General features: G+C 35.4%; 2 protein-coding genes and 1 pseudogene across 3 annotated transcripts; all 3 read left to right on the top strand.

Annotated features, from left to right (window-relative positions):
* The first annotated feature begins 6,398 nt into the window (after positions 1–6,398).
* Positions 6,399–10,474, top strand: LOC143582699 (serine carboxypeptidase-like). Its single transcript, XM_077065197.1, has 8 exons — positions 6,399–6,846; positions 8,091–8,259; positions 8,385–8,504; positions 8,589–8,732; positions 8,822–8,972; positions 9,530–9,618; positions 9,694–9,952; positions 10,036–10,474. The coding sequence occupies exons 1-8, from the start codon at positions 6,524–6,526 to the stop codon at positions 10,296–10,298; spliced, it is 1,518 nt and encodes a 505-aa protein (XP_076921312.1). The 5' UTR covers positions 6,399–6,523; the 3' UTR covers positions 10,299–10,474.
* Positions 10,475–13,648: 3,174 nt separating this feature from the next.
* Positions 13,649–18,101, top strand: LOC143582720 (serine carboxypeptidase-like). Its single transcript, XM_077065209.1, has 9 exons — positions 13,649–13,967; positions 14,011–14,038; positions 15,709–15,877; positions 15,993–16,112; positions 16,194–16,337; positions 16,428–16,578; positions 17,202–17,290; positions 17,358–17,616; positions 17,726–18,101. Exons 1-9 carry the CDS (start codon positions 13,688–13,690, stop codon positions 17,986–17,988), a joined length of 1,503 nt encoding a protein of 500 aa, XP_076921324.1. The 5' UTR covers positions 13,649–13,687; the 3' UTR covers positions 17,989–18,101.
* A 103-nt stretch (positions 18,102–18,204) lies between these two features.
* LOC143582711 (serine carboxypeptidase-like) lies at positions 18,205–21,258 on the top strand (annotated as a pseudogene). The gene is made up of 8 exons (XR_013144035.1): positions 18,205–18,721; positions 18,830–18,998; positions 19,121–19,240; positions 19,315–19,458; positions 19,548–19,698; positions 20,236–20,324; positions 20,399–20,657; positions 20,742–21,258. The product of XR_013144035.1 is annotated as a serine carboxypeptidase-like (transcript).
* Positions 21,259–25,705: the final 4,447 nt, after the last annotated feature.

The following is a 25,705-nucleotide window of genomic DNA, read 5'->3' as shown; positions in this document are numbered from 1 at the left end:
TGATTTAATGCTCTAAAACTTGGTATTAGTTTTGAACTATACCGAGACATATGCGCCAGTGTTCTACTAATACAACGGAATGTCCATCATATCCTTAAATTGTAATTAGGGTATCTGGAGTGTCGAAGCGACTTCGGTATGCTCAATCGAGTTAACTGGCAACACCATACATATCGGTTTCGTGAATCCGATTGAAGAAGGCTTTTTGTGGATCACTTGTTCGGTAACATCACCCCTAGTACAATTGGTTAGTCAGTTTGTGAAATCGGTTAGGTGGCACGTGAAATTCTTAGGTTCTCGGTTAACGCCCCGAGTAGTCGAGTACACTTAGGGGCTGTTTGACTCATTCAGATCTGAATGAGTTAAATCTGAATGAGCATGTGTCCCATTCAGCAACAATAGTAAGTCTGAATAATTCAGACATAATTTTAACCATTTAGATGTTTTTTCTATTTGGAACCATACAGTCTGAAGTCTGAATGAATCAGATGTTTACATTTGAATGGTTCCATTTAGATGTAAACAAACAGCCTCTTAGCCGGGTGAAGGGAGGAAAATTAAAATGAAAACGTGACGTCATTTACTCTGAAGTGATTATGTTTTTAAAGTTGGAAGATTATTTACTTTTTATGTAACCACTTACATAAAAGTTAAAGCAATTACTTTGTAGGTAACGTGGCTTCATTAGATACATAATAAAATTTGAGATATAAGTTAATAGTGATCATAAGTTAATGATATGATGTTATGGTGGTGAAGACTGTACTTATGAATGTCATTATCATCTTTTTGTCTCCTTTTTACACACCATGTCTTATATTTTTCATTTATCTAGACTATCAAGAATACTATTTTTAAACGCTTATTTGGTCACTTAAACACAACCGAGGGCGGCTAGAGATATTATGCGTATGGGTTGACGAGCAAGACACATACCTGAAAATTATGTCACACGCATGAATTCTAACACAGACATGTTATACACATGCTCATGTGAAGCAACTTGTTTAAAATTATACTTACATATTAGTATTGAATATAATTAAAGTTCCAGATTGACATATTATTTTTATTTGTTTTTAAGCAATGTTTATACCGTGTCTATTTATTTTCAAAGTTCTAAAATTTGGTATTATAAATACCCAAATTGTTTAAGTTATAAATAAAACACATTTGAAAGACTAAAATAGTAAATAAGTAGTTTACACAGGTCAACCATCGACGTGTCGGTTGACACGAGCAAAACATGTTTAGTTAAGCGTGCTTAATGGTTCAACTCGAAAGATCGAAACCGCTCAAACTAGACCCAAAGTCCCAAACCCATGAATGTCGTGTTAGGCTCGTGCTATATTCACACAGTTACACAACCACCGTTTGTAGTTTAAAAAGTTAATATGCGAATGTAAATAGCAAAATTTCGTAACTTTTAAATAAAAAGCCCTTAACTTTTTCTAAGTAAAATGAAAAAAGACTAATGACATAAATATGACCTATGCAACTATTACTTCCATGACGTTCTCCAAAATATCTGAAAAAAATATCTTAAAAGTCCATAGATCTTTGTTGAGGGTCTTCAATTCATCATCAATGATAGTGAGGCATATAACTTTTTTTAAGCCCAACGAATCGTTGCTAGTCGTCTTTTGCGGCTCGAACAAGGGACCTTACACGACTTACTAACGAATTGCCACGCCACCGAGGCGATATAGCACGAGGTGAAGAGATGCCTAGCTTCCCCACTTAAAGGACACACAAGAGAGCTCACCGAAACGTACATTCCTTCTAGACAAATCCGAAAGAGTTTGGATTCTATCAATTTCCGTACTCCACCTGAAGATATTATATTTAATAAAAACCATTCACACCCATCGAAAACATAATTATTACCCGAATTTTTTTCTGCATCCAACATTTTTTTAACTAACTTGACTGATGAGTATGAGAAGTCTCCAAGCCATAACCACCTACCACTCGTTTAGTTCCGCAGCAGACCGCATATCGCGTTTCCACCTCAATTCCAAACTAACTTTCGGTTTTGCCAAGAATATAATTTTTTTTACCTTTTACTTTTTTTGTGCTAACTCGAATATTTCTGGGAAAGTAACCTTCAAAGGTGTTCACGTGTAAGCCAAGGATCAAGATCCATAAATGATATTTTTGATTATTTATATTGCCGATTTACCCTTGATTAAGAACGAATCTCCAACATTATTCCAAGCCCCCTTAACCAATTTTTTGACCGGGGCCGTTGACCAAGACATATTTGCGTTGTGAATAGCTGACATCACCTTCCTTCACAAACATTTTTCTTCAACTTTAAATCTCCGTGTCCACTTTGTAATTAAAGCATTATTTATCTTGCCAATCGGACACATATCGCCTTTGCTTGTCTTTTATGACCTTGTCGCATACAACCCGATGACTTTTTTTCCTTTTCTTCACAGCCATCCCATAAAAAGTTTTCGCAAATGGACTCCAAACCGTTAATAACGCTAAGGGGCTTTATAAAAGAGAGAAATAAGCCGGCAAGCTTTCAAGAATCGATTTTAATAGAGTAAGACGACCCCGGTTGATAAAGTGGAAACTTTCCTTAAAGATAAATCTTTTCATATATATCAAAAACCGGCCAGATAGGTGAATGGAATTGAAGCCATTGTGCACTCCAAAACTTTGGCCATGTTTCATCAACTACAACCTTCACACCATACAAAAAGGATTTATGTAGGTTTATCATATACTATTCTTGTTGTCATAGGTAAGCATAGTCTAACAAGTAATATCACCTTTGACAAATTTTAAGATTAAGTAAGAGGCATAAAAACCCTAACAAACATTAAAACTTACCCCAAACCATATAAAAGGTATACATTTCACAATCTTTTAACAACTAAAAGTCACAATATAAACAAAGACTTGAATAAGAAGAAATGAAAATGATAAAAGATTAGTTAAAATTAAAATATAAAAAATGAAACACTTATTTTGATAAATAACTATTTGCAACTATACTTATTTGAAAAAAACTTGATTCAACTTGATACTAATTTGTGAAAACACGAAACAATATTTCAAGCTAAAAGGGTAAATTGTTCTACTGGCAATATATTGTAAAAAACACTCGATTCAACTTGATACTAATAGTTTATACTATATACTAAGATGCAAGGGGCTCTTTTGGTTGCCTAAGGCGAGTTTTTGGCAAAAATAAAAAAAAGGCTGACTTAAGGAGCAAACCTCACGGACTTGACGAATTCTAGTGCATCATAATGCTTTTTTAGGTTGTACATAGAAATTATTTTGACATTAAAACCATATATAAAGCTTATTTGCGTCCGAATATTAAGTTGTGCTAGAAACCTATAAAAATTAAATAAAAAAGCTATATAAAAAATTGTGCATCGTATATGAAAAGCTTGCTAATTTTGTGCTTCATGTTTTGTGCCATGGTTTTATACCAAGCCACTTTCATGTGCTTCGAATTACACCCTGTCGCTTTTGTGTGCTTTGTGCTTTGCGTCTCAAATTTGTACATTGTCGCTTTTTTATGTTTCATGCTTTTTAAAACCAAGGGTTTGATATTGAGTAGAGGTGGCAAATGGGTTGGGTTGGGTCGAAACGGGTCATGGGTCGGAACGGGTCATGGGTTGAAACGGGTTAGGGTCGAAACGGGTCACTTAAAAAAAGGGTTGTTTTGGTTCGGTCGGAACGGGTTAGGGTCAACAGGTTCGGGTTAGAACGGGTCAAGGTTGGAACGGGTCAAAACGGGTTTGGGTCAAAACCCGTTTAAGCGATTTTTCACTTCGTTTCAGCGCGTAACAGCTCGTTTAAGCGATTTTTCATTTCGTTTCAGCGCATAACAGCTCGTTTAAGCGCTTTTTCAGTTCGTTTCAGCGCGTAACAGCTCGTTTAAGCGATTTTTCAGTTCGTTTCAGCGTGTAACAGCTCGCTTAAGCGATTTTTCAGTTCGTTTCAGCGCGTAACAGCTCGTTTAAGCGATTTTTCAGTTCGTTTCAGCGCGTAACAGCTCGTTTAAGCGACTTTTCAGTTCATTTCAGCACGTAACAGCTCGTTTAAGCGATTTTTCAGTTTGTTTCAGCATCTAATAGCTCGTTTAAGCGATTTTTCATTTCATTTCAGCGCGCAACAGCTCGTTTAAGCGATTTTTCAGTTCGTTTCAGCGCGTAACAGCTCGTTTAAGCGACTTTTCAGTTCATTTCAGCACGTAACAGCTCGTTTAAGCGATTTTTCAGTTTGTTTCAGCATCTAATAGCTCGTTTAAGCGATTTTTCATTTCATTTCAGCGCGCAACAGCTCGTTTAAGCGATTTTTCAGTTCGTTTCAGCGCGCAACAGCTCGTTTAAGCGATTTTTCAGTTCGTTTCAGCGCGTAACAGCTCGTTTAAGCGACTTTTCAGTTCGTTTCAGCACGTAACAACTCGTTTAAGCGATTTTTCAGCTCGTTTCAGCATCTAATAGCTCGTTTAAGCGATTTTTCAGTTCGTTTCAGCGCGCAATAGCTCGTTTAAGCGATTTTTCAGTTCGTTTTAGCATCTAATAGCTCGTTTAAGCGATTTTTCAGTTCATTTCAGCGCGTAACAGCTCGTTTAAGCAATTTGTTCAGTTCCTTTCATCACTTAACAGCTTGTTTCAGCATGTTTTTGTTTCGTTTTTGTCGACTTTTCAGTCTCGGTTAATTTGTCAATTTTTTTTAACGAGGACAACGGACGAAACGTTTTAGTTTTTTTTACATTTTTTGTCTTTGTTTTATTTTTTAGTTATGATTTTTTTATTAATTTTTTTGAATATTTTTTGATGGTTTCTATTAAGATCAAAATCCCTTAAAAAAATTCAAAAAAAAACAAATAAAAAATCATAACTCAAAATATAAACGAATAACGAAAAAAAGTAAAAAAAACTAAAATATTTTCGCCGTTATTCTCGTTATTTAAAAAAAAAACCGACAAATTAACCGAAACCGAAATGTCGGTGAAAACGAATCAAAAACCTTAATCGACCCGTCTAGTGCGAAAACTCGAAAGAAACTGAAACCCAACCCGTCCAGTGCTAAAACTCGTGTCGGCACGAAAGCTGATCCGAGCCGAAACCTGAACCGATATCGTTCCAATCTAAAACCCGTTTCAACCCAAACATGTCACTTTTCCTTAAGAGTCTAAGACACTAACCCACATCGACCCATGGAATTAATTTTGTCAGCCCATTTTGACCCAAAAATAAGAATGTGAAATTTTAAGTGACCCATTTTGACCCATTTAATTAAAACCTATGACCCAAATCAACCCATTTAAATTTTAAAACAACCCAAATTGACCCATTTGGAATGGTTTGGGTCAAGGTTGCCACCCCTAATATTGAGGGATAGTTCTTATAGATACTATACCCGAACACATTCGACCTATTACCGATTCTGGATACAACTTCTTAATAGTTTGTTTGTTTGGTATGGAGTAATGGAATGGACTATGGAATTGAATGAGCAAAGGAATGGAATGAACACGGTAATGGAATTATTCATTATCATTCCATTAACATGTTTGGTTACCATGTGGGAATGAAATAAATTATTAGTTTTTATTTTTTATTTTTGGGTAAGCTAGAAAAAACCGAAATAAGATAAAACTGTTAGTGATTGGCGGTGGGACGGTGGTGGTGGGCAGCGAGCAGTAATGGTGGTGGTGGGTGGTGGCGGTGGTGGGCGGTAAAGGCGAAGGGCGGGAGACGAGGGCGATTGTTGGTAGTGGTAGGTGGTAAGCGACGGGTGGCGGGCGGCGGTGGTCGGTTGGAGGTGGTGGTAGTGGGTGGCACCGATAGGTGGTGGAAGGTGGTTGGTGGTGGCGGCGGAGGTGGGTGAAGGTGGTGGCAGGCGGCGGAGGCGGTTGGTGGTGGTGGAGGGCGGCAGAGGCGGGGTGGTGGTGGTCGGCGGCGAAGTCGGCAGTGGGTGGTGGCAACTGTAGAGGGGTGGTGGTGAGATGGCAATGGGTAGTGGTGGTGGGAGGGTGGTGGAGGTGATATATTGTGAAAGAATGATGGAATGAAAAAAAAATAAGGGGGTGGATGGAATGAATTTGGGGTGTTTAGGGGGAATGGAATGAACATGATAATGAGTGATTCCATTCCATTGACCAACCAAACACATCCTTTTTCATTCCATCATAATCGTCCATTACATTCCGTCTCTCGTCCATGCATACCAAACGCTATCTTAATAGACACGTTAGCAAACTAACAAACAGCCCTGAATTAAATACATATGGTTTAATAGATATTTTAATCGATTTTACATACTAAAATAGGACACGTCCTAAGATGGTTAACGGTTTCACGATTTGTAGAGTCACGCACCTACTCACCTGTCGACAAAATATCCACACCGCTTTCATGTTAAAACATCCAAACCACGTGTACACGAATCACACCAAAACGCCGTCGTATTCACTGTTAACCAACACAGTATACTGTATACACACTCTTTCTTCCCAAAACTCGAATCTTCATTTTTTTCTCCAATGGATCACCGTTTACTCTTTCCTCTCTTCATCCTCTCTCTTAATATTATTATTATTTCTCCGGCGATCAGTTTCCGGCTATCGGACACCAGGTTACCGGAAACTCAAGCTCAGAAGCTCATCAGAGACCTCAACTTGTTCCCCAAACACTACGTCAATATCGTCGATCGCGATGTTAATAATAAATCGTCCGGTGTGCGTCCGAAGATAGTTGAGAAGGCGTTTAGGTTTCCTAATTTCGTCGGTGATTCTGATGGCGTGTCGGTTGAGGAGTTAGGTCATCATGCCGGTTATTACCAGATTGAGCACTCGCATGATGCTAAGTATGTAATAATATTCTCTATACCCTAGCTTATAATTATGTTAGTATATCGGTTAAATTTGATTAGATTATAATTTATAAATCGTTTTGAGATTAATAGTTAGGCTGCTTTGTGTAACTGCCCTAAAATTTGTGATAATTAAGAGATAATATGTAGGATTGTTATTAATTACTTTCCTTGTCCGTGAATCAGTTAAGTTTGTTTAGATTATGATAAAATTAATAGTTAGGATGATGATTATTCTCAAGGACCTAAAATTTGTAGATCGAATTGTGAAGAGATTGAGTGTAGAAATGTTGTTTGTTACTTTCGTTGTTCGTGAATCGATATTTGGAAGTTTAACAGTTAGGATGATTTTTTTGTGAATGACTTAAAATTTGTATATCGAATTGTCATGAGATTGAATCAGTTATGTTTGTTTAGATTATGAATTATTTTGAATTAAATAGTTCGGATGATTGTTGTTACGGACCTAAAATTTGTAGATGACATGTGAAGATATTGAATGCATGATTGTTGTTTCTTACTTTCCTTGTTCGTTAATCAATTAAGTTTGCTTAGCTTATGAGTGATTTGGAAGTTAATAGTTAGGATGATTACTAATAAGGACCTAAAGTCCATAGATTGAATTGTGAAGAGATTGAGTGTGAAAGTGTTGTTTGTTACTTTCTTTGACCGTGAATCAATTAAGTTTTGCTTATAGTATGAATCATTTAGTAGCTAACAGTTAAGATGATTTTTGTGAATGACCCCTAAAATTTATAGTTTGAATTGTGAGGAGATTGGACGTAGGATTGTTGTTTGTAACTTTCCTTGTTCCTTAGTCTGTTAAGTTTGCTTATACTATGAATCGTTTTGAAGTTATTTGTTAGGATGATTGTAGTAACTAGTAAATGATCTAAAAATTGTAGATCCACTTGTGAAGAGGCTGAATGTAGGATTTTTGTTTGCTACTTTCCTTGTTCGTGAATCAATTAGGTTTGCATAGATGATGAATCAATCTGCAACTAAATCAACTAGGGAAGACATTAAAGGCAGGAGTGTTGTTTGTTACTTCTTTGTAAACCTAATCTATAACTGCTATTTTATCACCGACTCTGATGTCAGCTCACATATTGTTATCCTGTCAGTTCTGTGCTTTCTTTGTCATACTTAGACTCTGTTTTTATCTCTTTGCTACTTTTAAGAAGGATAACAAATGAACACCATCATGAATCATGACGCTATGTATTTGGATTGTGCAGGATGTTTTACTTTTACTTCCAGTCAAGAAACAATGAACATGATCCTGTGGTCATCTGGCTAACCGGAGGACCAGGTTGCAGCAGTGAGCTAGCCCTTTTCTATGAAAATGGTCCGTTCAAGATTGGAGATAACTTAACCCTTGTCTGGAATGAGTATGGTTGGGACAAGGTGACTCTTTCTCGGTTGAATTTTGATCTACATGATTAAGTTCTAAGAAATGATGATGTTATTGTCTCCTAATAACTTACCCTTTGTTTTAAACAATGCTTTACTTCAATTTTGTGCAAGTTCAGGCATCAAATCTGATTTATGTTGATCAACCTACTGGGACCGGGTTTAGTTACAGCTCTGATAAACGAGACATTCGCCATGATGAACAGGGTGTGAGTGATGATTTATATGACTTCTTACAGGTATGTTGCCTTTTCTTATTGCTTGTGTTTGTGATATGTAAATGATAACTATTAAAGATTTGATTTACTGCTGTTACATTTCAGGCGTTCTTTGCAGAGCATCCTGAACTTGTAAACAATGATTTTTACATTACTGGTGAATCATATGCTGGTCATTATATTCCTGCTGTCGCTGCTCGAGTCCACCAAGGAAACAAAGCTAAAGAAGGAATTCACATAAACCTAAAGGTTTCATTTGTGTTTTGATTCTTTTTGTTTACTTTTTTTATTCTGAGTTGAGTTGGTTTACCTGTGCTTATGAATGAGTTGTTATACAGGGTTTTGCCATTGGAAATGGGCTCACAGATCCAGCAATTCAGTACAAGGCTTATACAGATTATGCATTGGATATGGGACTTATTAAGGAATCCCAATATAAACGCATCAACTTGATTGTTCCCGTGTGTGAGGCTGCAATAAAGCTGTGTGGTAATCTTACATCTCTCTCTCCCTCACACACACAGACAAACACACACGCACGCACGCACGCACACGTAGGGGTGTAAATGAGTCGAGTCTGAGCTCTACTAGGCTTGAGCTCGTTTAATTTACGACTGAGCTTTATTTCTAAAGCTCTAGCTCGGCTTTTCAAGCTCGACCGTGGCTCGTTTATTATTTATTAATTAGTTTTTGTACATTTATAGTTACTTCTTATATATAATTTAATTATAATTTTGCATATAACATATAATATATTATTGGTTATTTTTATTACAATTTTATATGTATTAATAATTACTATATAAATATATACAATAAAAGTTATATAAGTAATAGGCTCGTTTAGGTTCGCGAACTGGGTTGAGCTTGATAAGTGAAGCTCAGGCTCAGACTCATTTATAAAACAAACTTATTTTAAGGCTCGAGCTCGTTTAAGCCTGGATCGGTTCAAGCTTATCTCGAGTAGCTCATGAGCGGTTTGGCTCGTTTACACCCGTATGCATCCATGGTCACTTTCTTCTGCTGAAATTTGGTTTTCATTTTAGGCACTGATGGGACGATTTCTTGTATGGCCGCATACTTGGTATGCAACGGAATTTTCAATTCAATTATCTCTATTACCGGCAAGATCAATGTAAGAAACCTTGGTTTTATCTAGCATTCAACAATTTTACAATGTATACCAATTAACGTTTTATTTGGTTTTTAGTATTATGATATTAGAAAAGAGTGCATTGGGAGCCTATGCTATGATTTCTCGGACATGGAAACGCTTCTTAACGAAAAATTGGTTCATCAAGCTCTTGGAGTTGGAGATATAGAGTTTGTTTCTTGCAGCACAAGCGTCTATCAAGCTTTGCTTATGGATTGGATGAAGAATCTTGAAGTTGGCATTCCTGGGCTTCTAGAAGATGGAATTAAGTTGCTTGTGTATGCTGGAGAATATGACCTCATCTGCAACTGGCTCGGTTAGTGTTCACTGTTCATTTATTAGACTCTAATAAAATCTTGATTGTTATTATTATTATTGTTATTTTGTTGTTGGGTATAGGTAATTCGAGATGGGTTCATGCTATGGAATGGAAAGGAAAAGAACAGTTTAATGCTTCTACTGAAGTTCCTTTTGAAGTTGATGGAACTGAAGCAGGTTTGCTTAAAAGCTATGGGCCGCTTAGCTTCCTCAAGGTTCATGATGCGGGTCATATGGTTCCTATGGATCAGCCACGGGCTGCATTGGAGATGTTAAAGAGGTGGACCGAGAACTCGCTTAAGGAGCCTGCAAGGGACCCTGGATCTTTGGTTTCATCCATATGATGGTTGTTTGTAAATAATGTTGGGCACGGCCTCGGATCATCGTGCGCTTTAGTTTTAACGTAGTTGCACCATAAAGAGTAGGACCCACTATGAGCATCTTTTAGTTGCTTTACTTGTTCTCTGGATCAGAATCGTTGTAGTGAATCTTGGATTAATGTTGGTTATGGTAATCTTCAGCGATCGCTTGAAATGCTTTGGTTTTGCTTGATTTTATGGTGAATGAACCAATGCCAAATAAAGTTTAAAAGTTAATAGAAAAATTGAGATTAAGGTGGCGGGGGCAGTGGTAATAATGGTGGCGATTGTGTTGATGGTGAGTTGGCTATGGTTGTAGCAGTGAAGAGGTGCAATCGTGTCGATAGTCACTCAATTGGGTTGTTTATGATGAAAAGTTCTGTAAGTTGAACATTTTGATTGGCAATATAACTTGAGTATGCATGTCATATATTGCCCAAGCGTTCACTGCTGTCGCTTTATTCATCTAAACCCAGTGTTACCTCTTTTAAAAGGAACCGTGTACCAGCTTGAGTGAACGGCCAAAACAATTCATTTCCAAAGACCTGCTCCTTCCGTCTTTGAACCTCCTGCACTATTTAGCCAATAAAGAATTATTTGTCTCTAAGATTCGACAAGCCCATTATGAATGGGTGCTGCTAAACATACCCCCCTTTTACTGCTAGTTTTTAATTAATAGTAATACTTGATAGTTTTTAATTTGTATATATAGTGAAGATTATTAAGTGAAAATACATTATAGGGACTAATATGTATATAAATAATGTTAAAGGCTAATAGTAATTTATCTAATAAGTTAATGGGGGTGTATATTCCATTTTTACTAAAGGAACCCTAAACCACTTTCTTCTAAGCCACCCAATGAATGGGTGCTGCTAAACATACCCCCCTTACACTTACATCATTTTTACTAAATATACACCCCCATTAACTTATTAGATAAATTACTATTAGCCTTTAACATTATTTATATACATATTAGTCCCTATAATGTATTTTCACTTAATAATCTTCACTATATATACAAATTAAAAACTATCAAGTATTACTATTAATTTATTTTTTTAGTATTAATATCGTAGATATTTATAATATATTTTTTTTTAATTTTAATAGTATATATATTTATAATATCCTTATTTTACCTCTTTATCTTTTACAAAATAAACCCGAAACTCGAAAACCTAAAACCCTAAACCCGAACCCTAAACCCTAAACCCGAAACCCGAAAACCTAAACCCTAAACTCTAAACCCTAAACCCGAAACCTGAAACCCGAAAACCTAAACCCTAAACCCGAAAACCTAAACCCTAAACCCTAAACCCGAACCCTAACCCTAAACCCGAAACCCTAAACTCGAAATCATAAAAAAAAACGCAACTTGTAAAAAAAATATGAAATCCTTGTTTTTTGTGCTAATTTGGTAATTAATTTCAATGGGTAATATTAAAGTTGGTTTTTCCAGAGGGGAGGGGTATGACAAGCAATCAGGGGGGTACATTTAGCCTGACCCTTTCCAAATTAACATTTGACCATTCCCCAACTAGCATCGCATCATTTGCAAAGCAAATGGGACACCAATGGATCCCGATTGGGAGTCCTAAATCCCTCGAAACCCCCATCTTGTACTGCTTTTGAAAAAATACTATAGAGCGCCTCTATCACGGCCAAGAATAAGAAAGGGGATATTGGATCTCCTTGTCTCATGCCTTTATGGCACTGGAGCTCAAAAGTTGAATAACTAACTTTAAAATGACCGAAGACCTAGCCGAATAGAGAATGCCCGAAATCCATCTACACCACCTTTCAGGGAAACCATTTGTTCCAATACCGAGATCAAGAACTTACTGTTAACATTATTATTGGGTTTCTCAAAATCAATCTTCAGGAAAAATACGTATTTCGACTTATTATCCCAACTTATAAGCTCATTAACAAAATTAACAATCACCTTTCCTTTTAGAGAAACCAACTGAGATTCAGAAACTACCAAGTCTAAAACCTTTTTAATACGATTCGCTAACACATTTTAACTTTACCAATCTCCCTACCAAATTACCAAGCTTAAGAAAAATACTCATTAGGACTCACCGGGTCCACACACTTTTTTGAAACTCGACTTTCAAAGAATGTTTCCTCAAATAACTCCCAAAAATTTACTTTCTATTAAATTAATAATTAACTAAACGGGTGCCCGCGCGATGCAGTGGGTGTTTGAACACAAACACTGTTAATCACATAACAAATATGAGTGTTTATGGTTCGGTTAAAACCTTGAAATCGTTTAAACCAGTCATTGGTTTGACTTGTTTTTTCTATTTCTTTTTTTACTTCAGTTAGTTGGTCGGTTTCAAAATTTTCAAAACGTAGTGAACGATTGGTTCGCGGTTTATACTGGAAACCGGCCACATGAAACCAGACCAGACTGTAAATGTTGAATGCATTTTAATGTTTTTTTATTATTAATTATTAGATATGTTTTGTTATATATATATTAGATATAGTTAAAATGTAATTGAACATAGTCTTTTTTAATACACATAACTTGGCTATTACAACTTTAAATTAACCTAATTGCAGTATAATTCTTTTTGTAATTCTTGTTGTTATTATTTCGCGTCGTAGGTTTTCCATTAATGTTTACCATTTATGTAGCTAAAACTATAATTCTTTATTATGATACTCTCAAATATCATATTATGTTGGCGTTTAGTTAAAATTGATGGTACAGTTAAATTAATAATTATTTTAAACTAAATTTATTATTAAAGTTTAAATTGTGAAACCAAACTGGAATCAGGCCGTTGGTGACGATTCGGTTTTAAATTTCAGTTGTTCATTTTGGTTTTGGACAACAAAAAATCGGTATTAACGGCTGGTCTTACAAGCTTAACTTAAAAATCATCAAAACCGACACTGAACAACCTTATCTGACATATTAATATATTTAAATTAAAAAAAATTATAACAATATCATATTCAAATTAAAGAGAATAAAATGTCCGTTTTTATGGTATAATTTTTTTTATAAAAATATTAACGTATGAAATTGTTATAGTCGTTTAAAAATCATGAATGAGAAGTTAGTTACTTAGTTTAAAAGTTAAATTAAAAACATAATATGGTTAAAAATAAGGGACCAAACTTGTAAGTTGAATGAATTGTGTTTAAAAGACAGATTTATCCCTACTAATACATGTACATTATGTATTAGCATTTGTAAAGCTCTTAAAATCAAGTGTTTTAATTTGTATTATATAGATATAGATTATTTATTAATTACGGTATGTTCATAAATTAGTACACGTGACGTGGTTTAACTACCTCATAGGCTCTACCAGTTCCCAGAACTTTAATCTTCAATTCTCAGTCAAATGGACCACCGTTTACTCCTCTCTCTTATTATTATTGTTATTTCTCCGGCGATCAGTTTCCGGCTGCCGGACACTAGGTTACCGGAAACTCAAGCTCAGAAGCTCATCAGAGACCTTAACTTGTTTCCCAAACACTCCGTCAACAGCGTCCATCGCGATGTTAATAATAAATCGTCTGGTGTACGTCCGAAGATAGTCGAGAAGGCGTTTAAGTTTCCTAATTTCGTCGGTGATTCTGATGACGTGTCGGTTGAGGAGTTAGGTCATCATGCCGGTTATTACCAGATTCATATTAGTTTTTTATTAATATTATTGATGTTTACACCAGATTCAACACTCTCATGATGCCAAGTATATTTTAATATTCTCCATACTCTAGCTTTTACTACTCTTGCTAATACTTAATAGTTAGAAATTTAGGGAACCGAACTAACATTCGTTTGTTAAGGAAATAATGTGTTCACAAACACTTACCGAATGAGATTTTATGTTTGTGTTCAATTGTTCATTCATTAAGGAAATGAATGTCTTCACGAATACAAATAAAATCGGCAGATTGAGATCGATGTAAGTGTCTATCGATGTAAATAATGAGAAAGGAAATGAGAACAATGCCAAAACAATGTGAGAGTATGGTTTCCTATTTTATGTTAGAGGTAATAAATTAAAGAATATAAAAAGTTGAGTTATAACAAGAAGATTAGTTTTTCTAAAAAGGATAGGAAATAGTCTTGTCCATTTATTTTAAAATTGAATGGTTGATATTAGATTAGAGAGATCATAAAGTGTAAAACAAGGGTAAGGGCATAATAGGGATAACACATTTGTTGACTTTCTCTCTCCGCATGCAAGGCACATGTTAAATACCCTCATCATTTTAAAACGCCCATAACTTTTTTATACGACATGTTTTTTTCAAAACAATTTCACCATAATAACGAGTGTTTTTTTATCTTTTATATGAGTACCATATTGCTTTATAAAAATAAAAAAAAATTCGTGGGTTTTTACAAGGTGTGTTTTATTATAATTGTGTTTTACAAAATTGTGTTATACAAGTGTGTTTTATTTTTTCATTGTGTTTTTTACATTGTGTTATTTAATTGTGTTTTCATTGTGTTTTGTCATTGTGTTTTTATTTTCATAGTGTTTTTTCCATTGTGTCTTTTTCATTGTGTTTTTCATAGTGTTTTATTTTCCGGCGAAATTTCCGAAGACTTTTCCGGCAAGGTGGTGGCGGTGGGCGGTGGTAGTTGTAGGAGACGAGTGAAAATTTAAGTGGGTTTAATTAAGTGTGTTTTAATTAAGTGTGTTTTTGAAATTAAATTAAGTGGGTTTCAATATTAAGATAGTAGACTAAAATACCTTCATTCCTAATCTTCTTAGGAAAACCAAACTTGTTTGTTTGTTTGTTTAACTAATCGAAATAAATTTCTTGTTCATGTTTGTTCATTTATTAAACAAACGAACTTCCCGCTGAACGGTTCGCGAACTGTTCGCTAACCGTTTGGTTCGTTTACAGCCCTATTTAGGATGATTTTTTTGAATGACCTAAAATCAGGAGATTGACTTGTGAAGAGATTGTATGTAGGATTGTTGTTTGGTACTTTCCATGTTTGCTTGATTTATTTTGTAATTAATAGTTATCAACTTATGATGATTTTGTTAATGACCTAAAATTATTTGATCAACTTGTGAGGAGATTGAATGTATGATTGTTGTTTGTTAGGATGTCTTTTTGTGAATGACCTGACGGTTGCAAATCGACCTGTAAAGAGATTGAATGCCGGATTTTTGAATATTACTTCTTTGTAAACCTAATATATAATTGATTAATTGCCATTGTATGATTGTATCACCGTCTCTGTATGATGCCTTCAACACTGTCAGATCACATATAATTTTCCTATCAATTCTGTGATTTCTTTGACAGACATGCACTTGCTTATACCTCTTTGTTACTTTTAAAAAGGATTGAACAAATGAACTATGTCATGATGCTCAGGATTTGGATTGTGTAGGATGTTTTACTTTTACTTCCAATCAAGAAACTGCGAGCATGACCCTGTGGTTATTTGGCTGACCGGAGGACAAGGTTGCAGCAGTGAGCTTGCCCTTTTCTATGAAAATGGTCCATTCAAGATTGGAGATAACTTAACCCTTATCTGGAATGAGTATGGCTGGGACAAGGTGACTCTTTCTTGGTTGATTAAGAAATGATGATATTATATTATTATTCTCTCTTTATAACTTACCCTTGATTTTTAAATGAATTAGTGAATTATTAGTATTTGAGCAAACTCAGGTATCAAATCTGATTTATGTAGACCAACCAACTGGGACCGGGTTTAGTTACAGCTCTGATATAAGAGACATTCGCCATGATGAACAGGGTGTGAGTGATGATCTTTATGACTTCTTACAGGTATACTGTTTTTTCTTATTGCCTGTGTTTGTGATAGGTAAATGATTACTATTAAAGATTTGAGTTACTGGTGCATTCCAGGCATTCTTTGCAGAGCATCCTGAACTTGTGAACAATGATTTTTACATTACTGGTGAATCATATGCTGGCCATTATATTCCTGCTGTTGCTGCTCGGGTCCACCAAGGAAACAAAGCAAAAGAAGGAATTCACATAAACCTAAAGGTTGTATTTTGTGTTTTGATTCTTTTTGTTTACTTATTTTAGTCTCAATTGAGTTGGTTTGCATGTGCTTATGAATGAGTTGTTTTATAGGGGTTTGCCATTGGAAATGGGCTCACAGATCCAGCAATTAAATACAAGGCTTATACAGATTATGCATTGGAGATGGGACTTATTAAGAAATCCCAATATAAACGCATTAACTTGATAGTGCCCGTGTGTGAAGCTGCAATAAAGCTGTGTGGTAATTTTGCTTCTCTCTCTCTCTCCTAGGCTTGAGCTCGTTTAATTTACGAGAGCTAGAGCTTGGATCGGTTCTATTTCTAAAGCTCTAGCTCGGCTCGTGAGTAATCTAAGAAGCTCGGGCATGGCTCGTTTATTACTTATTAATTTTTTTAGAAAGGCGGTTATGTATTAAAACTAGCAAGAAGCTTGGCCAAGTATGTTTATGTTATTTTTTGAAAGGTGGTTATGTATTATTTAATATTGGTACATTTATAGTTATTTTCTATATGTAATTTAATTATAATTATTAGGATTAATTAACATAATATATATTTAGTTATTTTATCATAATTTTATATGTATTAATTATTATATAAATATATTATGAGTATATATAATAAAAGTTATCAGGCATGGCTTGTTTAGGCTCGCGAACGGGCTTGAGCTTGATAAGTGAAGCTCTGGGTCGGGCTCATTCATTAAACAAGCTTATTTTTAGGCTTGAGCTTGTTTTAGCTTGCCTAGGTTCAAGCTTTTAATGAGCCGATCTCGAGAGCTCACAAGTGGTTTGGCTTGTTTACACCCGTAGCACCCGTGATCACTTTCTCCTGCTGAAATTTGGTTTTCATTTTACTATTATAGGCACTGATGGAACGGTGTCTTGTATAGCTGCATACCTGGTATGCAACGGAATTTTTCTTTCAATCCTCTCTATTACCGGCAAGATCAATGTAAGAAACCTTGGTTTTTCCTAGTATTTAACAATTTATACCAGTTAACGTTTTGTTCGGTTTTTAGTATTATGACGTTAAAAAAGAGTGTATTGGGAACTTATGCTATGATTTCTCAGACATGGAAACGCTTCTTAACGAGAAATCAGTTCATCAAGCTCTTGGAGTCGGAGATATAGAGTTCGTTTCTTGTAGCACAAGCGTCTATCTAGCTTTGCTTGTGGATTGGATGAGGAATCTTGAAGTTGGCATTCCTGATCTTTTAGAAGATGGTATTAAGTTGCTTGTGTATGCTGGGGAATATGACCTCGTCTGCAACTGGCTTGGTTAGTGTTCACTGTTCATTTATTAGACCCTAACAAAATCTTGATTGTTATTGTTGTTGTTGTTGTTGTTGTTATTATTATTATTATTATTATATTGTTTTGGGTATAGGTAATTCTAGATGGGTTCATGCTATGGAATGGAAAGGAAAGGAACAGTTTAATGCTTCTTCGGAAGTTCCTTTTGAAGTTGATGGAGCTGAAGCGGGTTTGCTTAAAAGCTATGGACCGCTTAGCTTCCTGAAGGTTCATGATGCGGGCCATATGGTTCCTATGGATCAGTCCCGGGCTGCATTGGAGATGTTAAAGAGGTGGACCGAGGACTCACTTATGGCACCTGCAAGGGACCCTGGATCTTTGGTTTCATCCATATAATGGTTTGTAAATAATGTTTGGCATGGTCTCGGACCATCATGCACTTTAGTTTTAAGTAGTTGCACGATAAAGAGTAGAACTTCTACTGTAGAACCCCAATAAGCATCTTTAGTTGCTTTACCTTGTTCTGTGGACCGGAAACGCTGTAATGAATCTTGGGGCTTGGATCAATATTGGTTGTGTTAATCTTCAGGGATCACTTGAAAAGTTGAAATACTTTGGTTTTAGGTTCATTTATGGTGGTTGAATATCTTTACAAGTAGGTAAAACATTCATGGGTATGGGCATATTAACAAATGCAAATAAAACAATTATTTGAAAATGAGAATAAACATTGAGATGATCATGGATACACTCTTTCTTCCCAAAACCACCCTCTACCTATACACTATTTCTTCCCGAAACTCGAATCTTCCTTCATTCCTCTAATGGACTGTTCGAGACTACTCCTCCCTCTCTTCCTCTCTCTCATTTCTCCGGCTATCAGTTTCCGACTGTCGGACACTAAATTACCAGCAACTCAAGCTCAGAAGCTCATCAGAGACCTCAATTTGTTCCCCAAACACTCTGTCAACATCGTCGATCGTGATGCCACCAACACTTCTGTTGCGCGTTCGAAGATCTTCGAGAAGCCGTTTAGATTCCCTAACTTCGTCGATTCTGATGGCGTTTCGGTTGAGGAGTTAGGTCATCATGCTGGCTATTACCAGATAAAACATTCTCATGATGCCAAGTATATTCTCTAAAACATTCTGTATATGACATGTATACCTCTTTGTTACTTTTAAAAAGGATTGAACAAATAAACACTGTCATGATGCTCAGTATTTGGATTCTGCAGGATGTTTTACTTTTACTTCCAGTCAAGAAACAACAAACATGACCCTGTGGTTATCTGGCTGACCGGAGGACCAGGTTGCAGCAGTGAGCTTGCCCTTTTCTATGAAAACGGGCCATTCAAGATTGGAGAAAACTTAACCCTTGTCTGGAATGACTATGGTTGGGACAAGGTGACTCTTTCTTGGTTGAATATTGATCATCATATTAAGATTTAAGAAATGATGATATTATTCTCTCTTTATAACTTACCCTTGATTTTTTAAATGAATCCGTTATATTTGCACAAACTCAGGCATCAAATCTGATTTATGTTGACCAACCTACTGGGACCGGTTTTAGTTATAGCTCTGATGAAAGAGACATTCGCCATGATGAACAGGGTGTGGGTAATGATCTATATGACTTCTTACAGGTATGTTGCCTTTTCTTATTGCTTGTGTTTGTGATATGTAGATGATAACTATTAAAGATGCTGTTACATTTCAGGCATTCTTTGCCGAGCATCCTGAACTTGTAAACAATGATTTTTACATTACTGGTGAATCGTATGCTGGTCATTTTGTTCCTGCTGTTGCTGCTCGGGTCCACCAAGGAAACAAAGCTAAAGAAGGAATTCACATAAACCTAAAGGTTTCATTTGTGTTTTGATTCTTTTTGTTTACTTTTTTTATTCTGAGTTGAGTTGGTTTTCCTGTGCTTATGAATGAGTTGTTATACAGGGTTTTGCCATTGGAAATGGGCTCACAGATCCAGCAATTCAGTACAAGGCTTATACAGATTATGCATTGGAGATGGGACTTATTAAGGAATCCCAATATAAACGCATCAACTTGATCGTGCCCGTGTGTGAAGCTGCGATAATGCTGTGTGGTAATCTTGCATCTCTCTCTCTCTCTCTCTCACACACACACACACACATAGGGGTGTAAACGATCCGAGCTCGACTAGGCTTGAGCGAGGGCTTGGATCGGTTCGAGCATTATTTCTAAAGCTCTAGCTTGGCTCGTTTATTATTTATTAATTAGTTTATGTACGTTTATAGTTATTATTTTATATATAATTTAATTATATTTTTTATATATAACATCATATATATTTAGTTATTTTATCATAATTTATATGTACTAATATTTATTATATTAATATATATTGAATATATATAATAAAATTAATTTAAGCAAGCATGTAACTTGTTTAGGCTCGCGAACCGGCTTGAGCTTGGTAGGTGAAGCTTCGGATCGAGCGCGTTTATTAAACAAGCTTATTTTTGGGCTTGAGCTTGTTTAAGCTTGCCTCGGTCCAAGCTTTTAACGAGCCGATCTCGAGTAGCTCACGAGCGGTTTGCTCGGTTACACCCATACGCACCTGTGATCACTTTCTCCTGCTGAAATTTAGTTTTCTTTATAGGCACTAATGGAACAGTGTCTTGTTTGGCTGGATACTTGGTATGCAACGGAATTTTCAGTTCAATCATCTCTACAATCGGCAAGATCAACGTAAGAAACCTTGTTTTTTCCTGGTATTTAACAATTCAACAATTTATACCAGTTAACATTGTATTCTGTTTTAGTATTATGACATTAGAAAAGAGTGTATTGGGAGCTTATGCTATAATTTCTCAGACGTGGAAACCCTTCTTAACGAGAAATCAGTTCGTCAAGCTCTTGGAGTCGGAGATATAGAGTTTGTTTCTTGTAGCACAAGCGTCTATCTAGCTTTGCTAATGGATTGGATGAAGAATCTTGAAGTTGGCATTCCTGGTCTTCTTGAAGATGGAATTAAGTTGCTTGTGTATGCTGGAGAATATGACCTCGTCTGCAACTGGCTCGGTTAGTGTTCACCGTTCGTTTATTATACTAATCAGATCTTGATCATTATTCTTATTATTGTTATTTTTTTTGTTTTGGGTATAGGTAATTCGAGATGGGTTCATGCTATGGAATGGAAAGGAAAAGTACAGTTTAATGCTTCTACCGAAGTTCCTTTTGAAGTTGATGGAACCGAAGCGGGATTGCTTAAAAGCTATGGGCCGCTTAGCTTCCTCAAGGTTCATAATGCAGGTCATATGGTTCCTATGGATCAGCCCCGAGCTGCATTGGAGATGTTAAAGAGGTGGACCAAGGGCTCACTTAAGGAACCTGCAAGGGACTCAGGATCTTTGGTTTCCTCCATATGATTAGAGTTGTGTCGGGGATGGACGCAATGATAATAATGGTGGCGATTGTGTCGATGGTAACCTATATGGTTCTGCTTTATGATGTTAAGTTATATAAGTTGAACATTTTGATCAGTAATGTAACTTGAGTAGTCATAAGTCATTAGCTGCCCAAATGAACCGGGTTTTACCGTTCTTGAAAAGTTACTCATTATTGCAATCCTTAATGAAAAGCATGAATAGAACATGCCAATTCTCTCCTAAGAGCAAAGTGTGGTAGCACAATGTGTGCACAAGTGTTGGGTAGTTCATTGATTTTGCATCTTGCTCATTCACCGAATGGCCTGATTGCATTTCATCAACTTTTACGCATGCATTGAATTTCTTAGAACATAACTTACAATCATAAAATTTACTTTATTATTTAGACACGCCATGAGAATAATCGATTGATTTCCTTCCGTGTTTCCGGCTTGTGCCCTTATATTTAAGTGTTCTTTAAGAAGATTTAACCTCAAAAGCAGGAGGATACCACACCAACTGTTATAAATTGTCAAATGACTGAAGTTACATAATTAATAAGTGTTCCACCGATTCTAGCGCATCTTCCCATAATAGACATACATTGGTTGCTTCTAAAACCCCTCGTTTATGTAGCACACCTGATGTTGGGATTTTTGAATACATTTTTTACTATTTGATTTCTATGTAAATTAGTTTCCCAAATAAAAATTAGGTATTGTTCTTTGAACTATTATCTAGAGTGATGCTAAGGTTGTGTGTAGTTGGCAACAATTGAGGGCGAGGAGGGGCGACAAAGGACGCAAACACCGCCCCCGGGGGCAATATTTGGGCGATTAGGGGCGGGGGCGGGGGCGGGGGCGGGGTTAGTTTGTCGCCGGGTTTGTGTGAAAAATAATAATATTATATTATTATTACCGTTGGACAACGGTCCAATATAAAAAAATTATTTAATTTAAACAATATATATATATATATATATATATATATATATATATATATATATATATATATATATATATATATATATATATAAACATACACCCTTCTTCTCCATTTTATATCCATTTTATACACAAATCATACCCAAATTCTTACAAAAAATTAACAAAATGAATCCTAGAAACAACCCGAACCAACCGAACTACCAATTCCGTGGTTTCGGTCAAACGTATGGTTTGCAATCGATCCAACCGAACCAACTGAACTACCAATTCCCTGGTTTCGGTCAAACGTATGGTTCGCAATCGAGCCAACCGAACCAACCGAACTTACAATGGATTTTTTTTTAGTTATGTTTTTTATATTTTTAGTTATGTTTTTTTTTGTATTTCTTTTTAATTTTAATGCATTTTTATTTAATTATTAAATAAATTGGTTTTTATTTAATTAGTTTAACTATAAAAAGAAAATAATAAAAAAAGACACTGTGGGTCCAACTTGTAGCCCCTACACTATTATACCCCAAAAACAAATTTCCACTTCATGCTGACTGGGCGTCACGTGTCACAATTCGCCCCTAATTGTAGCCCCTCCACTACACATGGCCTAAGAGACACCATCCTCAAATATCTTTATCTCTACTATATATAATAAAGGAGTAAATAACCTCTTAAAATTTAAGAGGTACAACTTCTAATTCTTGGATTATAACATATAATGCATGCAAATTTTAAAATTTGTGGGTAATTGTGTCTCTTAGTCACAAAGTTTTAGGTTAATATAATTCTTTCAAAAATAGTTACAATTTCTCCCCCTCAACTTTTGTTAAATTAAAGAAAAAGTAAACATTTCCTCCCTCATCTTTACTCATGTATTTGACAACTTAATTTAAAATTCTTATTCTTTATATATTTTTTAATAGCTAATGTTTAATAAAAATTTTTTGTCGACGTTATGATATAAATTTTATTCAAAACTGAGTAGGTGATTGTTATGTACAAGTCATAAAGCTTCAATGTACAAGTCCATCAAGCATCAATATACAAGTGTTTAGTTACTACTTTAAAAGGCTATTACTGACAAAAACTCATGTCCTTTGAATTAAGCAGTTATGCTTATACTACCTTTGTAGATAGAAATCAAATCAATTCGTATTCCCTCCAATTAAAAAACCGTTCCTTCCACAACATCATCAATTAACCGTTGAATTACGGTTTCTATTGGATTTTGTTCAATACTTACTTTCTTTCTTTATGCTTCATTGTGCCTCATGTTTCCCCCTTACAAGATGATGTTAATGGATTCTTCAATGACCACCATTTCAAATGTAAGTTAATTTGGCAGATCGATTAGGGCTCCCATGATTATTTTTTGTTATTTTCTAAATATTCAATGACTATATAAACTCTCTTGGTATTCTTTCCTGCCTTTAATTTCTTTACCCTAACAATCATGTTTCTTGATTATAACTCAGGGGTTCGTCATACTTGCATCATCAAGGCCACGAGGATAAACCCATCCCATCCCATCCCATGGTATAGCATAAAAGGTTTGAACTTTAAACCAACCATTTTTTCCAATTTGTATTTCATCATAAAAATGATTACATTGTATAATGGGTGTAACGTAACAAGAATGAATTTATCTAAAAATAGGACTATGTATGGATAACTAACATCCATCATGTCATGACATATCAATCGGTTTGTGTTTAAAACTATCAACAACCCGCAATTTAACGCAATTCGTGTCGGAACTTTTTATTAGCCCTGGTGATCGTGGAGAGATTATGCCAACAGCTTATAATTATTGTCGCTACTTCTGGTTACTTTTATAATATATTTACTATTGTTTTTATAATTTATTAATAAAAAGCCCAATACTCATCTTGTTGTATGTAGGTTGATATGATTGTTGTTGCTGATGAAAATAGAATATCAGGTTTTGGTGATTTTGGATCTCAAGGAATTGGTAGTGTAATTGAAAATATGGATTTATATGTTGCTGCTGCAGGAATTAACCCTAAGAGTTATTATTTTTCTTTCTAAGATTATTATAGGGGGTAAATTTTTGACACGACGCGAACCTAACTCGACATTCGAACTAAATTAGATTCGAATAATGAGTTCGGACTTGGGTCTTTATCTGAACCCTATTTTGTATTTAGTTAATACGAATTTGGGAATCTTGAACCGAAACGACTCGACTCGAATGGCGTGAATTAAATAATATATATCTTTATAGAATATAAAAATTTTAATTTCATTTGTATATTTTTTTTACTAAATCGGTTTACTCGAGTACACCGAATCATTTCAAATGCTATTATAATTCAAATTTAGTTTTCAAAACAAAATAACCCGGTTTGAATAATCTGAACCTATGAACTCACCTAACGGAAACAAATAGCATCAAAATTTTATTTTTTCATCTCCCATTATTGTTAGGAAATCTAATCTTTTTTTTTCCTTTTGTTCTCTACTTGTCTCCATACATTACTCCTTATGGTCTTCTAGGGTCAATAATGATTTTTGGACGATGTTGACTTGTTTTTCAATAGACAGCTTAATACTAAAGTCCCAATAAGCTGGCAGATTAGTGCTAAAGATAAGAAGTGGGTCTGGAATTCAAACATGCTTAAAAACAAATAAATGCGGAAGAAGAGAGGCGTTTATTGGATTCAATGAATCCTTTTTGTTTGATATATTAGTTTGTTTTATAAATGTAATTCTAATAAATGTATTAGAGTAATAATAATTTGTATAAGTTTGGTATTTTGAATAACTACTTAATTAACTACTTAAGAGATTTTTAAGAGATTTTCCTTGTGTCTTTTTAATTTTGTAAATCGTTTGCGTAGGTTCCGTTCCCTTTATTAATTTTTGCCGCCGCAGCAACGCGCGGGTTTACTACTAGTATATACTTGTATGATTATTACATTATACGAACCATATGATGTCATATGAGTTGTATGATATGATAAAGGTGATCATACAACCCACATATTACTTTGTGAGCTAACTACATCATACTTGATGTATGATCTACGCAACACCACCTTATATGGTTCTTTATACAATTCATATAACCATTCTTTACCGTCCCATATGTATAACTGTATATCTTTATAATAATAATAATAATTGATTTAAAAAAAAGACACAAGGAAAAGGTCTAGTTAACTTTTTATTTAGAGTAAAGTGCCAAAATCGTTCTTGAGGTTTGGTCAATTATGCGACTTTCGTCCAAAAAATATTATTTGTGCAACTAGACCCTCAACGTTTCTCACTTCTTGTCAATTACGTCTAATTTGCTAACTTGGTTAACTTTCAATGTTAACTCAGGGGCCGTTTTGTCTTTTTAAAAAAGCTATTTATTTTGATATTTTCTTTTACTCAAATAAATAAATCCCTTTAATCTTTATATCCATTCTCACCACCACCGCCACCATATCCGCACACAACCACCACACGGCCTGCAACCCTAGATCGGCAGCACCATTACGCGAAATCATCGATCTCTTAATCTCAAACAACAGATCTGGCCATAGCAGCAATAAAGACAAGGTGTGGCTAAGGTTCTGTCGCTGTGCGGTGACAACGACGGTGTGGTGGCGGCGGTCGACTAGAGATTGTAGAAGCCAATACCTGACGATCTAGGGATTGGTGTAAGTGTTTTTGTTCAAGAACGAGTTGGCAGGTGGTGGCCAATGGCTGGGTTTGTCAAGTGGTAGCGGGTGGCCGGGTTCGGCAGGTGATC

The sequence above is a fragment of the Bidens hawaiensis genome, unplaced genomic scaffold, assembly GCF_021521415.1.
Source record: "Bidens hawaiensis isolate Kalapana, Puna unplaced genomic scaffold, B.hawaiensis_p1.1 tig00001511_1, whole genome shotgun sequence".
In the NCBI taxonomy this organism is placed as follows: domain Eukaryota; kingdom Viridiplantae; phylum Streptophyta; class Magnoliopsida; order Asterales; family Asteraceae; genus Bidens; species Bidens hawaiensis.
The sequence above is the reverse complement of the archived record's forward strand: the minus strand, read 5'-3'. Positions and strand labels throughout refer to the sequence as shown.

Coding starts and splice junctions, on each gene's coding strand:
- LOC143582720 (XM_077065209.1), top strand. CDS start 13,688: ATGGACCACCGTTTACTCCTCTCTCTTATTATTATTGTTATTTCTCCG. Junction 17,291..17,357: donor CTATTACCGGCAAGATCAAT/GTAAGAAACCTT, acceptor TTCGGTTTTTAG/TATTATGACGTTAAAAAAGA. Junction 17,617..17,725: donor CCTCGTCTGCAACTGGCTTG/GTTAGTGTTCAC, acceptor TTTTGGGTATAG/GTAATTCTAGATGGGTTCAT.
- LOC143582699 (XM_077065197.1), top strand. CDS start 6,524: ATGGATCACCGTTTACTCTTTCCTCTCTTCATCCTCTCTCTTAATATT. Junction 6,847..8,090: donor GAGCACTCGCATGATGCTAA/GTATGTAATAAT, acceptor TGGATTGTGCAG/GATGTTTTACTTTTACTTCC. Junction 9,953..10,035: donor CCTCATCTGCAACTGGCTCG/GTTAGTGTTCAC, acceptor TGTTGGGTATAG/GTAATTCGAGATGGGTTCAT.